Consider the following 26,310-nt stretch of genomic DNA (forward strand, 5'->3'; position numbering starts at 1 on the left):
GAGGCACATGCTGGACCAGGAGCAAGCCGAAGCGACGTCTCACAACATGGTATCAACCTGCAAAGCTTTTGCTAGCAAATTACCGCTGTCATTACAAGACTTGGCACCCTTGGCAATCACAGTCCGCACCAATCAATTGTCAGCGTCTGCGCCCAACTGCTTCGCTGTTTCTCTAAACATGTTCATAAGTCGATGTCGTTCCGACTTTCTTTTGCTCTGCTCCTTTCTGTGTAACGAAATTCCTCCCGGAACACATGTCATGCGCATATCAGTACCACCAAGGCGCCCGGATATCGACGGTGTATTGGCAGTGCTCATGACCAGTTGTCGACAAGCGAACAACGTGATACCACCATGCCAGTATGCAACGGCACATCACCTCAGTCGCCTTTTCTTCAAATACCGAGGGAGATACGCCATGTGATATACTCTTACGCACTTATCACTCAAAGCCGAGGTCATCTGGATGTTCAATTTACCCCTCAACACAGTCAGCATTGCTGCCCAATGCGGATCATGCTGTGTAACCACCAAATACATCGGGAGGTTCGAGAAATGCTGTGCAGCCGAGAAGTATGTTTTTCTTCCATACACGACACGGGACACATTGAATGCAATGTACCATGTTTTCATGGAGTGGACTTCGCCAAAACCTCGCTTCGATTCCACATCAACCCCTTCCAGTATCCAGAATGCATCGCCGACCTGTGGGATGGCTTGGTTTTGCTTTGCAAGTCCCTCAGGAGAGCAGCTCGCATACCTTGTGTAAACATACGATGCGACGGCACCATGCCACGTATGAACTCACCTCTGCATGTCAATGAGGATGACCTCGAAAGAGGCCCACTGAATTGCGTCTTCTTGCTACAACCGTTCAATCTACTGCCACTTGCTACCAAAGCAACCATTACCGTTGTCGGTGGACCGCTGAACGATCTCTGGTGGGACAATGTAGTCCTTCAAAGGTGGACCGAACAATATTCTCGACAACTGGAGACATGGACACTACGTCGAGCCAAACATGTCAATGCTATTCCACAACAGCAGCAGCTATTGAGAGAAAGTGAACCCATGGTATGGGATATTACTGTTTACAACAGGCATTGTGAGGCCATCATGAAGGACTTCAACAATACCTCCATGAACGTTGACGCTGAGATGGCGGCAAGACAGGAATCGGCAGACCCACAGCGCCTATCCACGGAGGAATCGAGGTTGAGTCTATGTTCTTTCAGGGCAATCTCCAGCGCCTAGCATTCATCAGGTGCCTCCATTTTTGTTACACTGCACAATCACTATCTGGAACGAATGGTATCAAGAGATTCACATGGTCGTTCATTTCACAACATAAGTTGGGACATGATGCAGTGACTCATTGGGGAAATGCAACAAGCCAACACGAATTGCGCTCACTAGTCCTGCATTCACAAGGCCTCTACGTCTCGTTGCTCTACGGAGATTCCATGTCCGTTACAAGTGTTACACACCGGTCACAGCAGTGCGCGAACACTTCCATTCAGCCTTAGCCGCTTGAGCACGTTTTTTGTTCCTGTTGGCCTGTTCGTCAGATGTCCTGTTATGCATAAAGAGCTACCAGTCCAGGGCCACATTTGACGACTGGGATGCTGGACAAAAAGACCTATTTCGAAGGCTCGTAAAGCAACCACATTTTCTACCCGGCACTCAGCAGAAGCAGACTCTCGACCACCTACTCTTTGACACCCCTTCTTCAGCTTTGCCTTCTACAAGCCCCAATATGGCAAGTCGCAGAAGACTTGATGAAAACTTCCATTTGATTACAAGAAGGATTCCCCAGGAGAACATCCAGGGTGCTGATCTGCTCCATGCCGCGCTTGCAAGTGAGGATAAAAAGCCAATTGGGTTATGGGGTCAGCATTCCGAGCACGACTCACCATGAGAGACTTTTCTGATTGAGAGCCACAGTCACCTCACCTACAGGGAAACGTAAGTCGAGGCAACAGCAAACAAGGCTGAACTGGTGACTAAGACGATTTTTCCAGCACATATTGGGTATCTAATCCCGCTACTGAAATTCGCAGATTTCTTGCGGGCCGGGGCCGAGGTTTGAGTTCTATGACCCAGCTTGCCGATGGCGGGCTCTGACTGAAACCAGATCATCGTGGTCCTTCTTGATGTCTACTCTTTCCTTGATAATGTCAAGTATCCCATGGAACAGGTGGTCCAACGCATGCACTACTATCAATTCACCGTTGAAGCTGCGCTGGAAGCTCTGGATGTCCCGTCCACAAACATCAAATTCGTTGCGGAATCCTCTTATCAGACCAACGCCAGGTTCTTCTTCGACCAGTGCAGACTCTGCACCCTCGTGCCCCAGCAGGCTGTCAGGGATGCCTGGGATCGGAGCTACAACCCGGATATGCTGGCGCCCATGCTGTGTCCCGGCCTGCAAACGCTGGCGGAGGAGCATTTGGACGTTGACTTCCAGTTCGGAGGCACGGATCAGGTAAAACTATATCCTCTCCAAACAGACACCCTTCACCATTCAATCTCCTCTTGGCCCCAAAGCTGACCCCATCCTGCGCTATTCTGAAATAGCGCGGCATCTTCGAGTTCGCGGAACGGTTCTTGCCCCAGCTCGGGTACAGAAACCGAGCACGCCTCATGAACCCCATGCTCCCGAACTTGTATGGCGACAAGATGTCTTCCTCCCACCCTCCACACACCAAGATCATGTTCCTCGACGATGCCGAAACCGTCAACCAAAAGGTGCGGGCTGGGTACTTCTCGAACAACCCAGTTTCCAAGAACGGTGTCCTGGCGACGCTCAGGGATGTCCTCATCCCCTTTAGCCAGCTGCAGATGGAGCGCTCGGCGGAGACGGCCTCCTCGGAGAACGTCAAAGGCCCTGCTGGCGGTCGTTTGAGCATGTCCGAGCCCTTCTGGACACCGTCCGCTCCGGAGGGGACGGTCTTCACCTTCGCCTCCGGGCCAGCGGGCGAGGGAAATCGCCACTACAGCTCCTTTGACCAGATCATGCAGGACCTCACGGGCCAGAATCTCTCTGCGGAAGACATCATAACCGCCGTGGGTGATGCTCTCAATCAGATCCTGGCCCCCGTTCGTGCCGCGTACCAGGCGAGTCCTGCATGGCAGGCCGCGGATCGGCAGGGTTACCCTGAGGCATCTTGACCGCTGGGAAGGCTGAAGATGGAATTTCCACGAGAGGTAATCCTCCCAGTGTTAAGTGGGAGAACCAAGGCTTTCACCAAATGGCATATATGTTGAAAATACTCATCCTGAGCGTGGCGTCGCTCGAACTCAATGAAAAGGCACAATTGATATTCCACGTTCTTCTGTCTAGTGATCGACTGAGAAGGAGACTAGTATCGTCTCCACTGACCGCGCCTTCGGTTCCACGGTGACTTTGCATAGAAGTGCTCCTAGCATCTGTAGTTCTCATACTATCAAAGATGAAACGGTGCTGGATGTGGAGCAGCCTCTAGCAACGCCAACACTGCTCCGTCTTCCTTCTCAGAGAGCCACCCCTCTCATGGCAGCCGAGCTGCATTCAAGGCGTACGCTTCAGCCTTAGCGTTCGCTTCTGCAACATAATCTGCGATGTAGTTGGGAAGCTCGTCCACTTTGTTCTGTGCTGCTGGTATCGGGTCGCAAAACTTCTCCATGACGGGAACCACTCCCACCCAGGTTTTGGATGTCACTTCCTCTCGTGTAGTGTCCTTCGCCTCATCATGCGGCCCCCCCTCCCTTGTCTTGCCGCTTGCTGCAGTGACCTTGACCTTTAGGATTTTCGTGGACTGCATCTCTGCGTTGTCCGGTGGTACCCGAGAGTTCCTCCACCTGTCTGGAACGACAGAGTTCGTGATCAGCTCCATGGCCCACAGTTTCTCTTCTGTTGTCTCCACAATGCTGGCATATCCGTGCAAAATGGCACTCCGATAGTTGTAGCTGTTTGCGTTGGGCGTGAGGGCGAGAACAAGCCCGTCGACCTTCGAGGCAGCAATACTGACGGGCAAACCCTGGGGCGAAGATGTGGCCAGTCTCATGATACGCGAGCTGACGTAGCCGTGCAGGTAGCAGTCTAGCGGCTCGTCGATACCAGCGCTCGGGTAGTCGTAGGACCCCATTGTCCCGATCATGGGTAGAATGGCCGGGAATGGATCCTCGCCATCGGGAGCAAAGGAGACGTGGAGCACCGAGCTTTCGTTGACGATGGAATGAATGGCCTTGACGTCGTATGTGGCTATGCAGCAGACGTGAATCAGTGCCCGCTATCACACAATCTTCCATGACGATATGAAGTTACCTCTAGTGTTGTAGCGGTTGACCGTGGTGCTCTTGGTCTTGGGATAGGTGAGTGGATCGGCCATCTTCGAGAGTCACGACCAGAGATCGGGGAGAGATACGGAACGAGACCGGCTCTGCAGGATGCTGGCAATGCTGATTTGAATCTCGACGAGCAATGCCTGCCGCAGTCTGAGTGGAATTTAAGGCGCTGGGGGAGGAATGAGAGTCACATGTCTTGGCAGGTCCGTGTAACGTCGTGAAAAGACATCCTTCCTAGTCGGGATTAGCGGTAACGAGGTGGGGTTACGAGGGGCTTCCCGCCAAGATCGGAGCGAAACTTGTTGAATTGGACCCTCTACCCTCCCTCACTGTCCTTTACAACTTTCCACCTATCCTTCCTTAAACGATTATTCCTCCTTCACAATGAGTACCGATGTATACCACGATCATTTGGACAGCCTAGTCTATTACCACCATAGAGATATTGAAAAGTTTCCGCTTATCCATTCCGAAGTCACAAGTAATTCCATTATTGAACAGGTATAAAGTATCGTCTTCTTCGTACAATTGATCACTAGTATACCTCTAGTCTCGAGAACAAACTCCATCCCAGCACGACGAACAAGACCATATCGTCTCCCGTTCCTCTCGCCGTCCTATCGATTTCGTCAATAGATTTCTATACCTCTTTCTCTACGGCGCTCTACCTGTCGGATGCTTTATCTACACTGGCTTCGACCACGATAGACGATATAAAGGCTATACCGTCTCAGGGATTATCCTTGGACTCGACGCTGGCTGGTTGACGTGGATGATGTATACGACAATTCGTCATTACGCCATCGGGAAAGGCATCCCAGAAGGGGAATGGAAGGAACTGATCAAGAGGCACTTCGATATCTTATGGGCTCTTACGTCTGGCTTGGTGTTGACTCACCTTTTTGTTAACCTTTATGAGACGCAACAGTGAAGAGATAGGAGTCGGAATCCATCAGGTTGAGATAGGCAGTATGCTTTATCTAGGACTCCTGCAGTGTCAGGATTGTGGCCTTCTTTGAATAGAATAGCTCTCGCTGAGGAATGGAAGAAGCATCCGAAGCGGCCCACAAAATTATGTCAGTAGCAGCAGCAACAAAGAACCTCAACAACCTTGTTTCGTCGATAGTCCGTCCGTGCTCCGAGTCAACAACATCCCTGCGCCAGAGACTCTCAGAGTCTCTCCGCACTCACCGAGGCCTTCCTGGTCGTGACCTAATCCGCTCGTCTGCTCGTCCTCTCGTCCTCATGCACACGGAAAATGGCGGAGCAGAAGGATACAGAAGGCTCAAGGGTTTCGAAGCTCATCATTCAATATATGCCGGACCTGGGATGGTACGAAGACCTGTACCGGACACTCCATGCCAACCCCGAGCTCTCCCTCCAGGAAGAGAAGACTGCTGAGGTTGTGGCGACCCACCTGAGAAAGTTGGACGGCTTGGAGGTCCGCACTCACATTGGCGGCTGCGGCGTGGTCGGCATCCTCAAGAACGGGCCTGGCCAGACTGTTCTTTTGCGAGCAGAGCTGGATGCCCTCCCCGTCCTAGAACGTACTGGTCTTGAATTTGCGAGTTCCAAGACCGCTTTGGATCTGTCCGATAACATCGTCAAGCCTGTGATGCATGCATGCGGCCACGACTTGCACATTGCATCTCTGCTGGCCGCCTCAGAACTTCTGCACAAGAGTCGCCGAGCTTGGCATGGTACTGTCATCGCACTATTCCAACCCAACGAGGAACGCGGCGCCGGTGCGCAGGCCATGGTCGATGACGGCCTGTTTGACATTACGAAACATCATATCCCGATACCACACGTGGCTTTGGGCGGCCATGTGATGCCTATGAGAACAGGCATGATCAAGACTCGGAGCGGGGTGATGGGCAGCGCAGCCGACAGCTTTTTGGTGACTCTCTATGGCCGTGGTGGCCATGGAAGTCGTCCACACCATGCCGTCGACCCTGTGGTCTTGGCGAGCAGCACGGTAATGAAGCTTCAGACGATAGTAAGCCGCGAGACCGATCCACGCGAAACTGTGGTGGTCACAGTCGGGTCCCTACATGCAGGGTCGGCAGCGAACATCATCAGCGACGAGGCCGAACTTCAGATCAACATCCGAACGTTCAGCTCGAACGCCAGGCAGAAAGTGATAGAGGCAGTCAGGCGCATCGTCGACGCCGAATGCAGAGCCTTTGGCAGCCCAAAGCCGCCACTAATTCAGCACATTGGATCATTTCCGCTGCTCTACAACGATGAAACCGCCACTGACATTGTCTCGAGAGCCATGAAGAGCCACTTTGGCGCAAATTTTGGTACAGATGCAACCATCTCTACCGGGAGCGAAGATTTTGCCAACCTAACATCTCCTCTGTCGATTCCAAGCGTTTTCTGGAACTATGGCGGAATCGATGCCCAGCAGTGGGACGATGCAGTGCAGAATGGAAAGGTGGAAGACATTCCCGGTACTTACATTTCTTCCTCTGGCCCGGACTTCTGGACATTTCTAACATAAACTCTAGGCAATCACAGCGCCTTCTTTGCGCCTGTGATACAACCTACCTTGTCGGTTGGGACTGAGGCATATGCCACTGCAGCACTGGCATTTTTGCTATAATCTGTGAACTGCTGGTTATTCCCGTAGAGGTTGCTTGCAATCCATCCGGATTCAACATGGCCCCGCTGGGGAACAAGCATCAGCGGATGGAGGCCGATTTCCAATTGCCTGTATCCACGAGCTCCTATCCAGGGAGACTCGCTACCTTGGTTTACATTCTGGTCCAATTTCCAAAGGATGTGGCAATGATCATTGGTGAGCAGTGTCCGCGTCGTGCTTTGAGGGCATCCGCGTCGAGCGGGTTACGCTGCTCAAGCTTTGTGCATCTAATCCAGTTTCGGAATCCGGCAGGCATAGGTATGACGAAGTAAATAGACGATGTCTCTTCTCCCGGAAAAGACGAGTCGACTGATTGAAGATGAAGTTCAATACCTTTCTTGTCCACCATGTTCTGGGGATTGAACACCGCCGTGTCCATACCGACTTTGGTCGAGTTGCTTGTCTCTGAAAAGATCATGGTGCCCCAAGTTCTGTCGGTGTGACACGGCCAATGATCTTCAGCTCGGGTAAGATCGTCTGTTAGCATCAAAACATCTCCTGCACCATCACCGCTCTATAGAATCCATCGAGTCTAATCCCAGGGTTTCCGTATTAGGACAGCAGCGAGCAAAGAATGGTGCATCTTTGGGACATTTCCCTCAAGCCTGTGCGCTGAAGAAGCCTTTCCGACAGGAACACTGGATTCGCAAATTCTCACCGACTTATGCGCGGACGCTTTACCAAGCGTGGCTGGAAGGTCGTCACTCCGCACTGATCGAGCTGTCCAAATTACATATTATGTGTTTACTGCTTGAAGATAGACAGAGAGATTCTAGTTTGAGCTTGCTGCAAATGAAAGCAAGTTGTAACATTCCGGTCAATGTGTTGATCAAAGGCCTTGAGCTGGCGGACAAGCAGCTATTTCTGTAGAGGTTCGAGATGAGCTGGCGTATACTTCCCTTGCGGTGAGCCGGTTCAACACCTGATGAACTGCGAATTGTGGAAATCCACCAGTCCTCACAATTCTTCCACGTACAGACTACAACGGGAAGCTTCCAAAACTAAGGAACTCGATAGAGGAAGAGACCTTCAGAGCTCAATTGATCGTATTGACTATCTAAGTCCTGGCTTGAGTACCGCCGCATATGACGACACTGGACGACTTGTGTTGGGTAAAGAGCTCTGCTTTTGAGAGACGGAGAGCCATAGGACACATGTACTTTGTCCGAGGTGTTCTGAGCACTGTCACCTCTGTGATATGTCCCAGACATCATAAGCAACCTGCCATAAAGCTCCATTGGAAATTGACCATCTCCTACTCCTCTTACGCGAACATCACGTATGTGAGAGTCCGACAGTTGCAAGGCCGATTCTTCGATGACCACATCTCTTCCATCCACCAATTCGTAACAATCGGTCGTGGTTGACTGTGGTCGAGGGACTAGTTGGTGCCGAAATTCGACGTCGTGGACTAGCGAAAGGTTGAAGATTCGTTGACATTGGTCGAGAGAGAAGACGCGATGGAGCAGTCGACGCGATTACTTGCTGCACGGAATCATTAGCAACCACCGTTCTGTGCAGACGAGGGAGCATCGAGACATACCTGCGGGCTCTGGTCTTTCTCCTCTTACGCTTAAGGCGACGAACTCGCTTCTTTCTCCACTTGGCTCTCATCTTCGCTCAATTGGGACTGATGCGTGTTAGCATATGGGCTTGGTGAATGGCTTCTGCTCGCCGAGTTTGAGAGGGCAACGTACAGATTGGTTTCGAGGATGAGGTTGCTAGATGAGATGAAGGATCGGGAAGCAACAGGAACAACTTATGCGGGGAATTTTGTTGTGTGCAGCTGCCATTGTTTTTCTTGGCGGGTTTGACCCGTTTGGCCCGCGCTAAAAGCCTCAATGCGGTCATAGATCACGTTGTCCATTCCTGGACAGTGCTTTCATTTCACTCTTCCCTTGCTTCCTCTGTCCATGCTGGTGCTTGCCGGCCACAGCACTGATGTCGAGTGGCGTTTCTGCCCATAGCACATCATAAGTCTAACTTCGGTCTGTCAATGTCACGTCACAAGTCTTTCCTTTTCTCTATCCATGCCGAAACTGTGCAATTCATGCTCAATGCAGCGTGTCTCTTTGTAGCATTTCTGAAGTTGGCTCCTGTCCCTTCCTGTTACAATGTCTACATTTCCATCTTCAGGTGTTCGCCGTGTCAACAGCTCCCTAGGCAGTTCCTCCAGACCTACTCCTGCCGGAATTCTCACCCACAAGGATCAGAAGGGCAAAATTCTGGGGAGTGGGTTCAAGATCGTCATCCTACCTGATTCGTCTGTGGTCATACTAGCCTTTTGCAGGAAAGAAGATATATCCTAACCATGAGATTGTGATTGGTCGAGACAAGGGCCGCTGGTAAGAACCAAGAGCTACGTATCGAAGGGTCACTCACCAGTCAGTCAATATGTGCTGAACGATCCCTACATTTCGAAACGCCATCTGAGAATCTACACCGTGGTCTACGAAAATGACGAGCCCTGCGAGATTGCTACCTTGGTCTACGCTGAAGACCTGTCCCAGAATGGCACATATTGGAACGGATCCCTCATAGGAAAAGGCAACGGTGGCTTTCTTCTGAGTGACAAAGATGTTTTGCGACTGAGCCGCCAAACATACCTCATCTTCACAGTCAATTCCGATGGGACTAAACATGAGGTATTTGACTTTACACAGGAGACTGAGATGGGAGTACGGGCAAAGAGTCCTTGTCCGAACCACATACTGACAGATACAGATATTTGGTAAAGACTACGTTCTCACCGACAGGCTTCTGGGTGCGGGCACCTTTGGTCGAGTATACATGGCAATCGAACAAATGGCTCGACGGCAAGTTGCATGCAAGGTTGTCGACCTGCGAAAACTCGGCCCTCGACCTTCAACCCAGTTTGGACGGCCAGAGCAACCCGCTACGGCCGAAGAGGTCGATAGCGTAGCCCAGAGACGTAAAGTCAAGGCATGGGCCAACCAACAGAAACGAGGCAACGCGTTGAAGAGGAAGATATGCGCATATTATCGCGAGGTGGAGATCCTTGCCTCCATTAGTCATGTAATATCTTCCAGCGAACATATCGGAAACCACTGATTTGAAAATCTGCAGCCGAACATCGTTAGCATCGAGAAAGTGTACATCACGGACAATACAATGTGAGAGGATTAACAGCGTGTCGTGATTTAGCTGACAGCACAGATACATTATGCAAGATCTCGTTACCGGCGGCGACCTATTTTCCTACATCGAGCTGAAGAATGGGAAACTGCTCGAAGTCGAGGCCGCCGTCATTGTTCGACAGATTGTGGTGGCCTTGGGTTTTCTTCACGGCAAGAACATCGTTCATCGAGACATCAAACCCGACAACGTTCTCATGACGAGTCTAGCTGCGGGTTGTCGCGTGGTGTTGACAGATTTTGGTGCAGCTCGGAGAATCGAGAGCAAGCTGCACCGGATGTCGTCCGTTATAGGAACCCGCGAATATGCAGCACCGTATGTCTCTTTTATGTAGTCTCCACTGCGGACGTTTACTCACAACTTCTAGCGAGATTTTGGGAAATGCGAGAAGCAGCCTGGAGCTTGAGAGACCGGGGTATACTCGAGCCGTGGATATGTGGGCGGTGGGCTGTGTCTCCGTTGTGTTGCTCACAGGAGGCCTGGCTTTCTGCGACCCTATCACAAACACCTACTCTGAAAAGCTGGCCCGAGATTGCAACTTACAATTTCTCCGCCGATCAAAAGAATGGCAGGCGGTCAGACAACGGCCAAAGGAGTTTGTTGAGCAGCTCTTGGTACTCGATGAGGCCGCCCGAATGACAGCAGAAGAAGCTCTCGTCCATTCTTGGTTTTCCAACGAAGCGCACAAGAACGATTTCGAGGACTTGTATCAAAGAACAATCCGGCACTGGCATCCGCGAACTCCAAAGTCCCAAGTGGTTGAATTTCGAGACAGCGGGGCTATCAGGAACTTGCTGTGCTCACTAGGTCTGCGAGACAATGCGAGGCGCAGTAATTCCAGACCGCCTTCTCCGATAGAGCCGCCTTACAAGCCTTTTCCGAGAAATATGCATCTTGAGATATGGCCAAGAAGAGATCCAGACAAACGACTATCTGAGGAGGTATTATCTGCAATAGAGAGATGGTCACCAAGGTCCGCGGAGTCACTACGCATGCGAGCGGGATCTTCATCTCCGAGAGCTAGGTCTGTAACGTCCCAGCCCACGGATAGAGGGGGGATGAGTGCCTCCAAGGTTCCTAGAGCTGCTTCAGAGCCTCCTCAAAACAGACTCTCATCTCGGTCACAGCAGATGCTGGCTGAGGTTTACTCGGGAAGCTCCCGGGGGACCGCCGTCACTGAATACAAGGTGTATCCAACAACTCGCTTCGAAATTGGTGGATTGTCGTCGAGGACCCCCTCTCCGAAGAATCGCAGAGCCCTTGCGGGTGGACGCTCGAGGTTTCCCTTCTCTGCAACATCGAGTTCACCCTCACATACGCACAGCGACAACATCTCTGGCCCTCAATTTAAATCAGTAACTGGGTTTGGCGCAGCAGGCGCAAACAACGCGCTCCCTGAGTCTCCTAGCACGAAAATCCTTCGCAACATCGTGAATCACAATCAGAATTCGAGAATTGCTGACAGTGACGACGAGTCAAACTCGCCCTCGCAGATTACAACGCCACACAGACACGGCAAACTCAAGCGACGAGTGTCTACACCGCTGGCTACTCCAAAGGCTGCGAAGAAGAAGAAGAGGCGTGGTCGCGGATCGATCTTCGAGCTGGCCGAAGACAGCGACACCGAGGATCTGGCCAGCCCGAGGGGGCGGAGTGATGGGAGGTCGATCTTCGACCTAGCTGATGAGGACGACCCCGAGAACGAGGTGGTTAGCAGTCGAGCCGATCGAGGTAGTCCTCGCGCGCAGAGAGCTCCGCTCGTTCACCGCCCGAAGAAGGTGGCCTCGGCGCCAGGTACGAACAAGCCTCCTCCTGCCGCGGCAAACCTCTATCTTCCGCGCTGAGAGGGAAGGACAGCACACAGTACGGACGTCAGAGCGGCACGAAAGGGGAGAGATGAGGAAGGGAGTGTTTGTCGTTAGCTTGGTGACATGCGGAGAATCCGGTAAACCGGGAGAAAATGGACACGGTACGGAGTTTGTATGGTTTAGTCGATGTCAATATCCTTGTATTCGATAATTAGCGCTGTGGGCTTGTCGGCTTCAACTTGAGTGGTAAGTAAAGGGCAGCGATAGACCATGTTCAGAATGCAAAGCTGTATCCAAGCCCATGTCATTTTGATACAAGGTGTCCCGGCAGACAAAACAATTACAGAGCTATCTTTCTCTCTCTCTCTCTCTCTCTCTCTCCACAGAAGTATACAGAATCTAGCGCAAACACAGACAGTCTGTGTGGTTCGCCACACTTGAACAGAAAGCACGGAATCTACTTTTGATTTTTCTACCCCAAATCATATTACGCTGCAAAATCCCCAATTTCTTTGGGCCCCCATATCTTTAGGCAATTCTCCCGATGTCTCCCTCGACGGGCACCTTCTCGTCGCTGGACTCGGATTCATCGACGCTCTCCTCCCCGGGCGGCAGACCCATCATGCCTTTCTTCTCGTCCCTTTTGGTACCGGCGGCCGTTTCATGCCCTGCACCCGTACCGCCGCCGGCGGCCTCGATGGCGTTGACGATGCCCGGGGTCTGGGGCCCGGTGAAGTTCCTGCGGCCGTCCAAGACCCAGGTGATGACGCTGACGAGGCCGATGACGCCGAAGGCGGCGCTGCAGTAGTTCATGTTGCCCGCGGTGACGGGGCCGACCTGGGGGAAGTTGAAGTCGATGCCGGCGAAGACGAGGAATAGGAGGCCCGCCAGGTTCATGTAGGGCGACCACTTGCCCAGGGTGTAGACGCCGCCGCGGATAGTGGTTGCGGCCGGGTTGGCGCGCGTGGCGAGCGACCACAGGCGCACGAACAGGGGCGCCGCGTAGGACAGGTAGAAGCCGAAGGTGGCGATGGAGATGACGGTCGAGAACCCTTCGAAGGACGCGTAGTAGATGCTGTTCAGCCCGGCCTGGAGCACGCCGCACAGCAGCACGCTGTACACGGGCACGTGGGACTTCTTGTCCACGCGCGCCCACAGCTTGCTGAAGGGCAGGCCGTGGTCACGCGAAAAGGCCCACAAGGCCCGCGACCCCTCGGCCATCAGCGAGTTGGAGCAGATCAGCATGATGACGGTGATCATGGCCGCCAGCGTCGTGGATCCGCCAACGCTGCCCGTGCTGTCGAAGAAGATCTGGATCAGCGGCACTCCGGTCGGCGTCGTCGCGGTGGCGTCCAGGTCGCCGATGCAGAAGAACGCCGAGATCAGGAACACGAACCCGGTCACCGCGCCCAGGTACACCGAGAGGATGATGGCTTGGGGCGCTTCCTTGGCTGGGTTGAGCATTTCTTCCGTCATGTGGCTGTCAAGGAGAGAGAGAGAGAGAGAGATTAGTTTGTGGTCCCAAAATGTACGGGGTCTTTGAAGGATCAGGGCTTCAGTCCTTACCTAGGAGCGTCATAACAGCACATGCCTGGCAGAGATGTCAGAAAATCAAGTAGATATAAAAACTGTACAGCCATTCGCGGGTGTTCTGTGTACGTACCAAATAGGGTCTGCAAAAGACCAATCATGACGGCCATCCCGCCAGACGAGAAACCGGTCTGGTTCTGAAAATCGGAAAACACGAAGCTGGCAGACTGCTTGTGGTCGTTTGCAGCCAGGATGGTGATGATGACGACGAAGAAGCTGAGAATGTTCCATGCCACGGCGAAGGTGGAGATCTGATTGAGCCAGCGGGAGAGGTAGACGTTCATCGCGGCGGCGAGGATGGCTATCAGGTACGTCACCAGCACCGTGTGCCAGCGCTCGATGGTGTAGGATGGGTTGTTCAGGTTGGCCATTCCGAGGATGAAGTTTGCGCCGAGCTAGGAGAACAAATCGAGGAGAGTTAGCGGTTCAGGGGTCTTGAACTTGAGCACGAGTTGGCGCAAGGACGGAGGCTCACAAAGTTGTTGACGGCGCCCATGGCCACGATTCCCGTGCACATGAACCACCCAGTGACGAACGCGGCGCCGCGAGCGTATTTCGGGGGAGCGAGGATGGCGACCCAGCTGTACTGACCGCCGGCCGTTGGATAGGCAGAGCACATCTCGGCAAACGAGTATGCGACGGTCAAGGACAGCAGACAGATTCCCACCCACGACCAGACCATGACGGGAGGGCCGCCAGCGACGATACCCACAATCAAAGTCCCTCCGAGGGCGGTCCAGCAAGTGACGATGGAAAAGCTGAATCCAACCATCCCCAGAAGGGAGAAGGAGCGTTTGAGTTCTTCGCGGGACAGAGTCAGAAACGAGGCTCGGTCAGGAGAGAGAGTCCATACCCTGCTCGTAGCCTAGTTGGGCCAATTGGGCTTCATTTGCAATGGTAGAGTCAAATGGCCCATCCTTGGTGCTGCCCACCAGGGAGGACAGACGGCGAGTAGCCATGGCGCAGGTTGACAGGAGAATGTGCAGGAATCAACCGGGGGGGCTATGCGTGTGGTAGAGAGGGAGAAGGAAAGAGGAGAAACGGGGCACGGACGACAGCACGAGGAAAATGTGACAGCAAGGGACAGCGATACTTATCTAGATGATGTTGTTAGCTATTCATGGCCATGATTGATGGACGGCTATGAATCATTTTTGCATATAAGAGAGCGACGAACAAATAAGCTTTACGAGCTTATCTTTGGGAGAAGAGCCGTTGGAGGCGTCCAAGACGCACGAAGGGCGCATGTGGCTGGCGTAGACTCGGGATCGCTGGGATGGAACGGCGGGTGGGAAACGGGGAAGAGTCGATGGTCGTCAGCAGCGCACAAGGAGATGGCCGAGCGAGATGGAGCCTGGACCATCACAGCCACCACCAGATTGGCATCATTCACCACTGGCAACTCAGCAAGCACGAGGTAAAGGGAGACACCATGCCTCTATGCTGTATCTGCCTGCGTATCTTCAGCTGCGGACTTGTCCTGGCCCTCCACAACTGACCCAGCAGAACTCGGATTTCATGTCACTAGCTATTCGTACCCTCAATTCATCCACCCATCGTCCATCGCAGCCGCTATCATCACGGCGCCGTCACCCCCCCCGTGGAGCCTCATCACGGACATGACCACCCAACAGCAGAGACAGCGACAGGAGGGCAAGGCAACGACATTGCATCCTCGATAAAAGGCCCATGGCGCAGACACACGCCCTTGTCCGACCACACCGTAAGACCATGACCTCCTCATTTCGCCTGCTATCTACGAACCACACCCGCGTCGACGACATACAAGTATAATACATCCAAGACCACCCCCCAAATCCCTATCTCTGTCGTCTTACCACCCTCTCGATCGACCGCTTTAATGCTGTGGCTGCCTCATGCCTTCTCCTTGACCCAATGCTCCTTTCCTCTCGGCATTCTTCCACCTCCAAGATCCAAAGGGCGTGGGAATCGAGACATGGAGACAAGAGGATGATGGCTGAACCAACGCACCATCGTCAGGACCCCCTTTTTTCTTTGGAAAGATAGTGGATTCTTTTGCTGGCCCAACTCAACACACTGCCGTCTCGAAAAGGTGCTGCTGATACCTGAATAGGTCCCCGATCTACGAGCACGAGCACGAGGACGAATCTCACCCGCGGTAAACATTCTCGTGTCTCTCCCCCTAGTTCTGCCATGAATGCATGCAAGGTTCTTCAGCCTCAATGCCTGTGTATTCCTTAGCCCCGGTTTCATCACCCATCACCAAGTAGACCCTCGAAACGCGCAAACAGTATGCCATAGTCGTACATTGAACACCATCAACGCAAAAGATTCACTCTCAATACCCTGCTTCCCTGTCCAATTCTATTTCAAAATCCCAGTCGGCCGGGTCCCCTTGGCGTTTCATATTAATATCCCATGTATACCTTCTGTCTTCCACAACCCATTTTCTGTTCGGCGCTGAGTTTTGCGTGAAACTTCAGAATCTTCCCTGTCGTTCATGCCCCACCCATCCCTAGATCCCCTTCGGCGTCGACGATGGCAAGTCTTTGTTTGGCCGTTTTGGCTTTCTTGCTCACCCCCCGTCCACCACGAGGCCCGCGCTTGGGTCCAGCCGCCTCTGCGGCGCTTACTGGCGTTGCTGCTCCCGACGGTTTCGCCGAAGCATCTTCAAAATGTCCTTCGCCTGTAGGGTAACAATGGTCAGTCAATGCCGAACAACAGACGGCAGAGGAAAACTCACCTTCGTGATACATGTCATCCAAACTCATTTCGCCCTTTCGCTTCCGCGCCGCGGCGGCAGCTGCAGCCTTCTTGCTTCTCTTCTTCGTGTTCTCATCATCAGGCTTCTCGGCAATCTCCTTTTCCTTCTGTTCAATGAGAGCCGCCTGGTCATCGTCCGCCAGCCACATGGCAATGTCTTTGGTCCTATTCTCACGTCGATCGCGGGTGTTGAAGTCCACACCAGCCCCGTCTCCACCGGTGATGACGACACGTTGGACTTCTTCTTTCTGCATCGCGCGCTTGCGGATTCGTTCTTCGATGGTGCCGCGAGTGATGAGTCGATACACAGTAACCTGTTTCGTCTGACCCAGTCGGTGCGCTCGGTCCATGGCTTGCGAATCGATCGTGGGATTCCAATCCGAGTCGTAGAAGATGACGGTGTCGGCAGATGTCAAGTTGATACCGAGACCACCAGCACGTGTCGAGAGCAGGAAGATGAAGATCTCGGGTCGGGTTTGGAAGTCGTGCACCGTGTCTCGCCGATCTTCCAATTTGGTACTTCCATCCAGCCGACAGTACTTGTAGTTGCGGTATGTCAGGTATTCTTCCATCAAGTCGATCATGCGCGTCATCTGGAAATACAGGAGTACACGATGGCCACCCATCTTCAGTTCTCGGAGCAGCTGATCCAGCTTCGCTAGCTTACCCGAATCCGTAACAAATCGGCGCATCGAAGGCACCGAGATGTTGGTGTACCTGGCTTTCGCAGATTCCGGGGTGGGCAGCATGTTGGAGATGGGGAAATTAGCCGGGTCCGCGTCACGCTCAAGTAACGTCTCCTCGAGCGACTCTTCTAGCGGGTACAGCGTGCTGCGGACATCCGTGTTGAAGAGGGTCAACTGACGCTCAGAAATTGAGGATTGATCAAAACAACTGATCTCAATCGGTGGGGCTAACGCCTTCGGTCGGGCCGCTGGCTCCAGCACCGAAACCCCATGTTCCGCAAGGGTATCCCTGGAGATATTGCAAAGTCTTGCGAGGTTCGAGTTGGGGTCCAGTTCCATAAGTGCACGTCGAGGCTGGTTTTCTATGATGTTGAACATGGCGTGTGCTGGTGGTCCGTCGGGTCCATCTTCAGAATCTTGGAAGATGTGTAACCTCCGTCCCTGCTGTTTCTTGAGCTTCATGACACGCTCGAAGAGTCCCGACTCTCCATAAAACGAAGCTTCACCGGTTGACGTGTCGACGAACCGCAGGAACGAGAAAGCTCCATCCTCCTCGGCCGAGGATTTGATGTGCTCAGGGGTCCAGATTCTCATCAGACCCCCCAGTCCCTTGGTCTTGAAGCCAGCACGTCGAAAGCCGGCGTACGGATTGTTGGGCCCAGCGACGTCTATTCTCCCGACATCATTGCAGAGTACTCGAGGCAGATCATATTGGATCTGATTGCGTACGGAATAGCCAACCTGCACAAATGAACCTTCTCGGACGAACGAAGCCGTCTCGGCGTAATACGACAGCGAAAAGGGGGACGTTGTGTCTGCTCGTTCAAACAAATCCGGATGATTGCACACTTTTCGGAATTGCATGACCAAGTTCATCAATGTGGCAGTATCTTCGTCGCCGCCCAGCGCAGCTTTCTCGATAAGGTCCATGATGCTGATCTTGCTGCGCAAATTCGAGTAGTATGCTCGTTGTCGGTAGGTGAGCTCGCAGAAGACATCTTTCTCAACCTTGTCGCCGAGTTCCTTCTGCACATGCGCCTTGACACGTCGCAACATGAACGGCTTGAGAATCATATGCAACCGCTTGAGTTGATCCTGGTTCAACTTGGTGTTGCTCTGTGCGTGACTCTCGATATCTTTAGAAAACCAGTCGCTGAATTCGTCGTGTGAGTCAAACAGCGTGGGCATGATGAAGTGGAGTAGAGCCCACAGCTCCTGCATATTATTCTGAATCGGCGTGCCGGTCAGCAGCAGTCGGTTGCGGCACTGGAAAGCGAGCAGAGTCTTCCATCTCGAACTGCTCGAAGACTTGATGGCTTGTGCCTCGTCCAGAATCATGTATTGCCATCGGATCTTCTGGAAGTATTGCGCATCCTGAACAACAAGTTGGTACGAAGTCACGAGAACGTGAAACTCAGAGTCTTTCGTGTACGTAATGTGCTTCCGATCCCAGAACTTTCGCAGAATCTTTCGATCCTTTGCACTGCCCCAATATGGGAGAACCTTGATCGCTGGAACAAATTTGGTGATTTCTTGTTGCCAGTTGTGTAGCGTTGAGGCCGGAGCGATGACCAGGAACGGTCCCCAGATGTTGTGCTGCTCGGCAAGATAGCCCATGACCGAAATGGATTGAACGGTTTTGCCGAGACCCATTTCATCTGCCAGTATACCGTTGATACCTTGCTCGTAAAGATTGACCAGCCAGTTGAGACCCTTGAGCTGGTACTCCTTGAGTTGAGCTTGCAACATCTTGGGCTGGGAGACTTGGACATCGCCAGCCATGGTAGGATTCTGGAAGTTGAGCTCGCTAGAGTCGAACGCATCCATTGAGTCTTGTGCGTTGAAATTGCGAGCTTTGTCCTGCGCATCTTGCAATGCGCTTGCCGCGTTGGCCGCTGCCGCTCTCCTCAGCTCTGACTCGTCCTCGGCGTCGAAATCCAGGTCTTCAAAGTTTGTGACCTTGTGATTTCCATGTTCCTCGGACAGGCCCAAGTCGTCCATGCTTCGATCCTGAACACCAGCGGGCCTGCTCTTTTCCCCGGAACCAGCGACTTCGGCATCGTCTGTGGCTCTCTCCACTTCATCTGTCTTGATCTTTCTTCCGATGAAGTGTGAGTAAATCTCGGTCTGCGAGATGAGGAAGTTGAGTTTTCGCTTCTGTCTGTTGGCCTCACGATCGGCTTCAGCCTTCTTTGCGTCCTCGATCTCCTTCCTCTCTGCCAGACGACGTAGATCTCGCTCTTCTCGCTCATTCCGTTTCCAGAAGGACATCATCTCCCGCATGACACGTTTCGCTCGTGCTTGTGTATCCTTCATGCTCTTGTTGGTGCGTTCCTGCCATTTCCGCGCTTGTTTGCTTGCGAGGATCGCAGTTTTGCGGAGATTTTCGGTCCTAGTAGCCAGAGATACTTGCTTGATCCGATATACTTTCGGTATGTCTTTTCTGGCCAGATCTCTCCAGATTTGCTCGTAGATTTGGATGTAACCTTTCGACTCATAGTTGACCGTCTGTGGAGGAGGACTGACGGGGGGTTCTTGAACTTTGGACTTTTTGGACTTGCCAGATGGTGCCGGGGTTGCTTCCTCCTTGGGTGCAATCTGGATCAAGGCATCTTTTTCCATTGCCGCATAAGCGGCCTCCGCGGCATCTTTCTCAGCTTGCTTCTTTTCTTTGGACTTCTTTAGACGAGCTGAGGGCGCACTGGGATCTTTCTTGCTGCGCTTCTTAGGAGGCTCGCCGGGTTCGGGCGTGGCCAGCTGAAATGACGATGTAACACCGCCTTCGTAGTTGGGTGCCGGTGCCGGTACTTCCATGTCTTCTTGAGGAGGAACACCCTCGAGCAGTTCTGTGGTCTGTTTTATGCGGGCCTGGGATTTCTCTGCTTGCCTCAGATACTTCTGTGCCTCTTCTTGATCCTCAGCATCTCTCGCACGCTGTTCGAGCTCTTCCAGCCTCTCCTTCTCATTACGAATCTGTTGCTCACGGCGCCGCTTCCGCTGCATGTCTTTCTTTCGTTCCTTTTCACTCTGGTGATCTTTGTCTGCAATTTCTTTGGCAGCGACAGGTTCGAAGCGTTCACGGAAGCGTTGGGATGCAATGAGGGCCTGCTTGTCCATAGATCGGATGAAAGACTCCAGAAGATAGCCGCGGCGGCGCTATGAGGGAGGTCAGCCAGACTGCTACTCGGGTGCGGTCAATGAATCACTTACCTTGCGCTTGTGCAGTTCACCCTCGTACACATCTGCAGCTCTCTTCCTAGTTCTTTGCTTGTACCGTTCCTTGTGTTCGGACCATGATGCATCTTCGGCGTCACTGAAACTCGTCTCGTCAATAATGGCAAGAGCCTTTAGTATCTTATCAGCCTCCCTTTCTGTGAGTATCTTCCGTGGTTGTGGTGGCGCAAGATACTTCTTAGGAGCATGTACTGCATCTGCCTTTGATTGTGTTCTGGTGTGGCCATTCGCGAAAGGTTGGCTCGTATTGATCTCCGCCATTTTTGTCACAGGAGGCTTTTCAGACACAACCTTGCTTTCAACAATAGCCTTTGGCGGCGGCGGCGGTGTTGCAGGTCGTGCAGGAGGCAGTTTTGCTTCAATCATTTTGGGAGAGGGTTCGTTGTTTGAAGGACCAAGAATGCTTGCAAAAGACATTGGATCCCTTGCTCTGTCCGGTTTCTATGGGACAAAATTAGCAACTCGCTAGACTAGAAGACAGCGCATTGTGTACTTACGTCTTTCGATTGCGGCCGCGACTCTGACGAAGACATGTCTCCATGTCTTCCGTTAGTGAGACTATGGTGGTCCCTCATCGGTGACTGCAGCGCCGAACTTGGAGGGCCCGGTGGATGCGCGTGCGATGGATTGACGTCGTATGGCGACGGCATATTTGGGTGGACCAGATGTCCAGAGTACGTTCGCTGAAGCGCAAACGGCGGACTTGATGTCAGAGGTTGATACTGCGGTCCTGGGCCTATCGAGGGAGGAAGAGGAGGAGGTGGCGGCGGCGGTGGTAGAGCGCTTGCTGAGGGCAAGGGTGATGCCAACGTGGGCCGAGCGTGATGCGGACTGTGTACCAGAGACGCAGGAGGAAATGGAGGCGGAGTTTGGATGAGGTGTTGAGGGGGTATCTGGAAGGGTTCATGGCCAAAAAATGGACGGTTCGGGTGAGTTGGTGAATAAGGTGGTGGATATTGGTTCGACTGAGTCGGCGAACGAACCGCGTAAGGTGTCGATCCAGACATTGTGAATTCTTTTTCCCTCATTGACCACTCGAAGGTCGTGGTTGTTTGCGTTTGGTCTACCGTGGGTGTTGTGGTCCTACTGGCACAGAGTCGCTATCAAAGTGTTTTATCTATTGCCTTTGCCCAGTCTCCATCACCAGATCGTGGCACGGCGTTGCAAGCAGGTGGGAGGGAGCTTTTTCGCCAACGACGATGATCGCGGTGCAGACGAATTGGGGTGGATGAGAGGAGGGTCGATCCACTCCGTTTGGGCTTTCTCAGGGCGTTCGGCTGGTACAGTCAGGTCGTGTCACCGGATTCGGAATCATTCAAGGGGCTGGCGACATTATTGTTCAGCCGAGCAGTGGAAATGTATTCACAGTCGCGCAATTGGAAAAGGCGATGGGATGGTGATGAGAATGGAGGGATGATTAAAGGAGATGAAGGTTGGTGGCGATGAGGAGGATGCTGGGTCATGGTCAGTCGCAGTTGGTGCAGCCGTGGGTGCAGTCCCAGAAGCCCAAGCTCATCCCGGATGTCTGGAATCACCATCTCCTCGAAAAGCGCGAATCCCGGCCGGCGTTAAAGAACATCAAAGCCCATCACGTGACGACTCTTTATATACGGGTTGCAGTGGTATAGCATTTTTCTATCTATGGACACAGGGTCCCTCTGCGATTTTGTGAATCGCCAACGATTTGGCCTTTCGCTCGCGTCGAGGACCATTGTGCTCGGTGTGTTGAGTTTTGTTTGGTGCTGAGGCTGGTGAGCGTGGTGCGCAGGGCGGCGCTGGAAGCGAGGAGAATGACGGGCAGCTGCTGAGGTTTGCTCGCTGGCTGATCCACAAGGCACCTTCTGACTTTTTCTGTGAAGGGGGAACAAGAAGAACAAGGGCGAGTCGTAGTGCCAAACCAAACGCCCACCCCCGGGAACTGAACTGGGGCCACCACTGACGAGGGAGCGAGCGTCATTTGCGCTGCGTCGCCAAGAGATTATCCGAGCCGAGACCGAATCAGGAAAGTTTGGTGCCGCTGTTGCATCTGTACTCTATTTCTCTTCCAGGCCTGGTCTCGGCTCGTGCGAGATCGCCCTATTTCAAGGCTTGCCTGAGCACCACCAGGCAGCTGATGTCCGGTGCGGTTTTCTATTTTCTATCCTTGATTCACATTCAAGACCATCCTGTGGGCAGTGCTTCTGACCAACTACCCCAGCTCAAGGGCGACTTTTTCAAGAGGCTCTAATGGCGCCAAAAGGCAAAGCCTCCTCTGGCAGTGCCAAAGGCAAAGGCAAAGGTAAAGACGATGATGGCTCATCAGCCAGCGGAAGTGGGAAGCTGAAATCGGCTCAATCCATCAATGTCAGACACATTTTGGTAGGTTGGTTCCAACGTTGGGCACGAAGGGTGGTATCCAGCCGTGTCCACAGATACTGCTCCGTTGCGCACACGCCCTTTTTAACCCTCTGGCCACTCCACAGTGCGAAAAGCATTCCAAAAAAGAGGAAGCCCTGGCAAAGTTGCGCGAAGGCACCAAATTTGACGAGGTAGCAAGGGAGTTCTCAGAGGACAAGGCCAGACAAGGTACGGACTTTGCGACTTATCGTCACTCCCTTGCGTTGGCAGGTCCTTTGCGTCAGCCAGTCTCCGAGTCCGTCAGTCAGCTGGGGCTAATATGACAAAACCGTTATCAATCCCTTCAGGCGGATCGCTAGGCTGGAAACCCAGAGGCAGCCTGCATGGAGACTTTGAAAAAGTGGCCTACGAATTAGAACCGTCCACAACAGCAAATCCCAAATGTGAGTCTGATTCCTTATCTCGTTTACAGAGAATGGTGACGGGGACCGTGTTGTTACTGTCTGGTATCTACCTGTACAACATAGGAACTGAGCCACAGAATGAGCGTTCCTAAGCTATTTCGACTATCGTGAGAAGAAAAAGAGTCGGCGTGTGCGATAAAAGCTGTAGTGCCAATGTCGCGACCAAATCAACAATGACCGTTTAATCCCTTTTGGTATCCCTCGCTAATCATCACCACAGATGCCGAGGTCAAAACAAGCCATGGCTACCACATCATAATGGTGGAAGGACGAAAATAAGTGAGGTAGCTAGAATTGGAAAATGGTCATCCGTGAATGAGTGGACTGGCGACGGTGACATCGGCCAGCACATCGAGCGCGATGTGGTCGACATGATGCTTTCTCTTTCTTGGGGATACGTTGCCAGGGAGCACCATCACATCTATGACTGGCATTTTGGTGTTGAGGAATTCGGGAGGGGTTCGAATAGCCTTGGAAGTGACGTCCTGGATGGACCTTGCAGAGCTGGATGGACTTGGTCGATCCTGTGGCGGAGTAATTCGAGCAGCCTGGTGGATGGAGATTTGTGCTAGCTGCTCAGAGGCAGACTTCTCCTTGAGTCGCTCTCCTAGGTCCAATGTCAAGAAGCCGCTTGATCTTGGCTCCTCCTGTGGCGGGGAGAGGCGTTGTGGCAGGTTGACGAAAGGTCCAGGACGGGGCATTTCAGCAACAAGGTTGAGGATTCCGCTTGAACGAGGTTCTTCCGGCTCCGGCGCGGGAGGAGGTGCGGTCCCATTGGGCGACAATGCCCTTGATGAAGGCGTCCGCACCGAACCTCCGTCGACGCTCGAAGAAACTCGTCTGAAGTTGTCGGGATCGGACGAGACATAGCCATTCTGCGAAGGTTGGTCTTGAGTGGGATTGCGACCCACGCGTCGTCTCTTGAAGCGGAAATCTTCGAGTTCCTCCACTCTCTTCTCCATTGACATGGTGGCATCGTCGACGGCGACAACGCGATCTCTGAGGCGAACGTGCTCGTCATAGTTGCCTTCAACTCTATCTTCGATGTCGACGATGCGTCGACGCATTTCTTTCTCGCTTTGATAAAAGGGTGCTAACGCCTCGCGCAAGATGCGAACCTCTCTTTCCCACATCTGTCTTTCTCTCTGTAAAGCAGACTCCCGATTGCTGCGTTCATTCTGAATGGTTTCCTCCAAACGCTTGACCTTATCAAAGACGATGTTTATCTTATCAAGAACAGCATTGAGTGTATCCGTATGTTTTTCATTATGGTTATGCTTTTCCTGGTGGACGTGATAGCAGGCTTGATGGCCGCATTCACAGATGTTCCCAGGCGCGCTCCGATTCAGGTGGAAGGATTGGCAGGAACATTGTTGATTCTGTGCCGCAGGATGCAACAGGAGATATCGACATTCTCCGGTTGGGAGGGGACGGGCGCTTTCAGCGCTCAACCGGAGAGGTCGATGTTCGTGGGCAAAGGGTGGGGGTAACGGCAACGCGTTCGAGCCAAACATCGAGGCCAGAGACGCCGGCGCCCGGGTTCGATCAACGACTCGGGAAAGAAGAAACGTGATCTATGCAATGCATACGAAGATGGCGGCAAGGTCCAGAGGCTTTTGTAAAGGGCCCAGCGCCCCTCCCCCTCCGAAGAGGGCGATATCACCAGCTGTATGATATCTTGATACGCAAACTTGAGGTGGGAGTGCACCGTTGAGTCTGGGGGAAGTGTCAGCATCCATGATGGTTATCGATGGTCTCAGACGAGAGCCAAGGTACGGTGAGCGACCGTGGGTACAGTGACATACGCAGCTGTTTTGGGGGATGGTGGATGTTACCAAGGCGCAAAGCTCTTTCTCAAAGAACTCCAGCTGAACGTGTACCACAGATATGTGCTCATTGTACCGGGATCAGCGACGAGGAATCAGAAAGGAAGAAGAGGAGGGAGGAAAGGAGGAAAAATCGAGAGAGAGAGCCTGAGAGACTGGCACGCAATAACCAACTCTGATGGTCAGGAGAAGTTTATCAGCTGGGTGGATGGGTATTTTGGATGGAGGAGCGACTCAAGGTCGTTATCTGCGCAGATGCTGAGGTGCAGGACCGATAGTGCCCTGTGCGTCTCGGTTCAATCGAGGAGCGTCTGCCGGCAAGACAGAGTCAGGGAGGCATGTGCCTGCGTGCTGTCAGGCAAATGGACCTTGTTAACCTTGTTGAGGGCGCCAGGGTCGAATCAGAGGGCGGACAGCAATCGGGGATGTCAGGAAACGGCAAAATGCAGGTAGAAGGGACATGGATCGGGAGGCTTGGGGGGGGGGCTTGTGGCTAGCCTCCAAGGATGCCCGACGATGTTGTTTCTTCGCTGATGTGCGACACAGGCGATCTTTTGTGGATGGGCTGGCTGGCTGGCAAGGCGGGCTTGTTGCTGATGCGCGCTGCACGTCCAGATTGTGGTGTAATGATAAGGGATAAGGCTAGTGAGGCTGCTTTTTTGAACTGGACAAGACGGCCAGGTCCTCCGGCCTACGTTCTCAGCACGGGCATTCGCTCGCGGCAAGGCGGAACGGAACAACGTGGGATCCCGCCGACAAGGTTAGGAGTGGCCTCTGTTTTGGCTCCGTGTCGCTCGACCCCCACCGACGCATCCTGGTCCTGCTCGCCCAGGGTTCCCTTTCTCATCATATCATCATCGGAACTGGGCTGCGAGCAACTTCGGCCATGAGCAGAATCAATTCGTGACGAAGCAAGCAACACGGACCCACACGGCCAAGGAGCGAGAGAGATAGCAGCACCACCAGCAGGAACCCACCCAGACGATCCTGGCGACAAGGTACGAGTTCCAAACACACCAGAAGCGGTGGTGGTGGTGGTGGTGGTGGTGGGAGCGTGGTGATGGTGATACGAAAGCACAGTCCCTTACCTTACTCCCCTACTGGGTTGTTCTTGACCGGATGATGGTGTCTTGAAAGTGGGGTTTATCCACCCTTGCGATTTGAGATCCTGTGGTGCAGGGGAACGGAGTACTGGTCCTCCCGGACACGCCTCGACCTCCCTCCCTCCCTCCCTCCCTACGAATCGAGGGTGCTATTTGTTGCCACGAATGCTTGCAAGGAATGAGATAGGGGAACGACGGAAGTTGCCAGGATCGCAGGCTGCCTACGTACCCAATGCAACAGGATTATCTTGGACTTTCACATGGAAATTCCGAAAAAGAAGAAAAGACAAGATCCCGGATACAGACTGACCGCTTCACAAGTCATGTACTGCGTGGGAACGGGGGTACATCTCCATTTCGGGGGACGTGTTCGATTTGTCCTGTGTGG

General features: G+C 53.0%; 8 protein-coding genes across 9 annotated transcripts; 4 read left to right on the forward strand and 4 right to left on the reverse strand.

Moving 5' to 3' along the window:
• The first annotated feature begins 483 nt into the window (after positions 1–483).
• On the forward strand, positions 484–1,631 carry PV07_07109 (uncharacterized protein). The gene has a single exon (XM_016394162.1). It carries the CDS (start codon positions 508–510, stop codon positions 1,252–1,254), a length of 747 nt encoding a protein of 248 aa, XP_016247581.1. The 5' UTR covers positions 484–507; the 3' UTR covers positions 1,255–1,631.
• Positions 1,611–3,254, forward strand: PV07_07110 (uncharacterized protein). Its single transcript, XM_016394163.1, has 5 exons — positions 1,611–1,889; positions 1,945–1,965; positions 2,022–2,083; positions 2,135–2,485; positions 2,578–3,254. The coding sequence occupies exons 1-5, from the start codon at positions 1,757–1,759 to the stop codon at positions 3,169–3,171; spliced, it is 1,161 nt and encodes a 386-aa protein (XP_016247582.1). The 5' UTR covers positions 1,611–1,756; the 3' UTR covers positions 3,172–3,254.
• A 57-nt stretch (positions 3,255–3,311) lies between these two features.
• PV07_07111 (uncharacterized protein) lies at positions 3,312–4,486 on the reverse strand. Its single transcript, XM_016394164.1, has 2 exons — positions 4,307–4,486; positions 3,312–4,243 (listed from the first exon to the last, which is right to left on the reverse strand). Exons 1-2 carry the CDS (start codon positions 4,368–4,370, stop codon positions 3,531–3,533), a joined length of 777 nt encoding a protein of 258 aa, XP_016247583.1. The 5' UTR covers positions 4,371–4,486; the 3' UTR covers positions 3,312–3,530.
• Positions 4,487–5,473: 987 nt separating this feature from the next.
• On the forward strand, positions 5,474–6,934 carry PV07_07112 (uncharacterized protein; the record flags this gene model as incomplete). Its single annotated transcript, XM_016394165.1, has 2 exons — positions 5,474–6,782; positions 6,840–6,934. Exons 1-2 carry the CDS (start codon positions 5,585–5,587, stop codon positions 6,932–6,934), a joined length of 1,293 nt encoding a protein of 430 aa, XP_016247584.1. The 5' UTR covers positions 5,474–5,584.
• A 1,938-nt stretch (positions 6,935–8,872) lies between these two features.
• PV07_07113 lies at positions 8,873–12,240 on the forward strand. 2 transcript variants are annotated; one of them, XM_016394167.1, is made up of 6 exons: positions 8,873–9,318; positions 9,363–9,651; positions 9,698–10,009; positions 10,061–10,107; positions 10,151–10,444; positions 10,497–12,240. In XM_016394167.1, exons 2-6 carry the CDS (start codon positions 9,646–9,648, stop codon positions 11,971–11,973), a joined length of 2,136 nt encoding a protein of 711 aa, XP_016247586.1. In that variant the 5' UTR covers positions 8,873–9,318; positions 9,363–9,645; the 3' UTR covers positions 11,974–12,240. The 2 variants fall into 2 exon arrangements, with proteins under 2 accessions (XP_016247586.1, XP_016247585.1); XM_016394166.1 differs by having other exon boundaries at positions 8,873–9,651.
• On the reverse strand, positions 12,225–14,673 carry PV07_07114 (uncharacterized protein). Its single transcript, XM_016394168.1, has 5 exons — positions 14,381–14,673; positions 14,003–14,328; positions 13,601–13,922; positions 13,504–13,528; positions 12,225–13,417 (listed from the first exon to the last, which is right to left on the reverse strand). Exons 1-5 carry the CDS (start codon positions 14,484–14,486, stop codon positions 12,466–12,468), a joined length of 1,731 nt encoding a protein of 576 aa, XP_016247587.1. The 5' UTR covers positions 14,487–14,673; the 3' UTR covers positions 12,225–12,465.
• Positions 14,674–15,066: 393 nt separating this feature from the next.
• PV07_07115 (uncharacterized protein) lies at positions 15,067–21,704 on the reverse strand. The gene is made up of 4 exons (XM_016394169.1): positions 20,690–21,704; positions 20,169–20,633; positions 16,253–20,114; positions 15,067–16,195 (listed from the first exon to the last, which is right to left on the reverse strand). Exons 1-4 carry the CDS (start codon positions 21,218–21,220, stop codon positions 16,008–16,010), a joined length of 5,046 nt encoding a protein of 1,681 aa, XP_016247588.1. The 5' UTR covers positions 21,221–21,704; the 3' UTR covers positions 15,067–16,007.
• A 1,233-nt stretch (positions 21,705–22,937) lies between these two features.
• Positions 22,938–25,353, reverse strand: PV07_07116 (uncharacterized protein). Its single transcript, XM_016394170.1, has 2 exons — positions 24,799–25,353; positions 22,938–24,709 (listed from the first exon to the last, which is right to left on the reverse strand). The coding sequence occupies exon 2, from the start codon at positions 24,505–24,507 to the stop codon at positions 23,299–23,301; it is 1,209 nt and encodes a 402-aa protein (XP_016247589.1). The 5' UTR covers positions 24,508–24,709; positions 24,799–25,353; the 3' UTR covers positions 22,938–23,298.
• Between the last annotated feature and the right edge of the window lie 957 nt (positions 25,354–26,310).

This window comes from Cladophialophora immunda (genome assembly GCF_000835495.1).
Source record: "Cladophialophora immunda strain CBS 83496 unplaced genomic scaffold supercont1.4, whole genome shotgun sequence".
Classification (NCBI taxonomy): Eukaryota; Fungi; Ascomycota; class Eurotiomycetes; order Chaetothyriales; family Herpotrichiellaceae; genus Cladophialophora; species Cladophialophora immunda.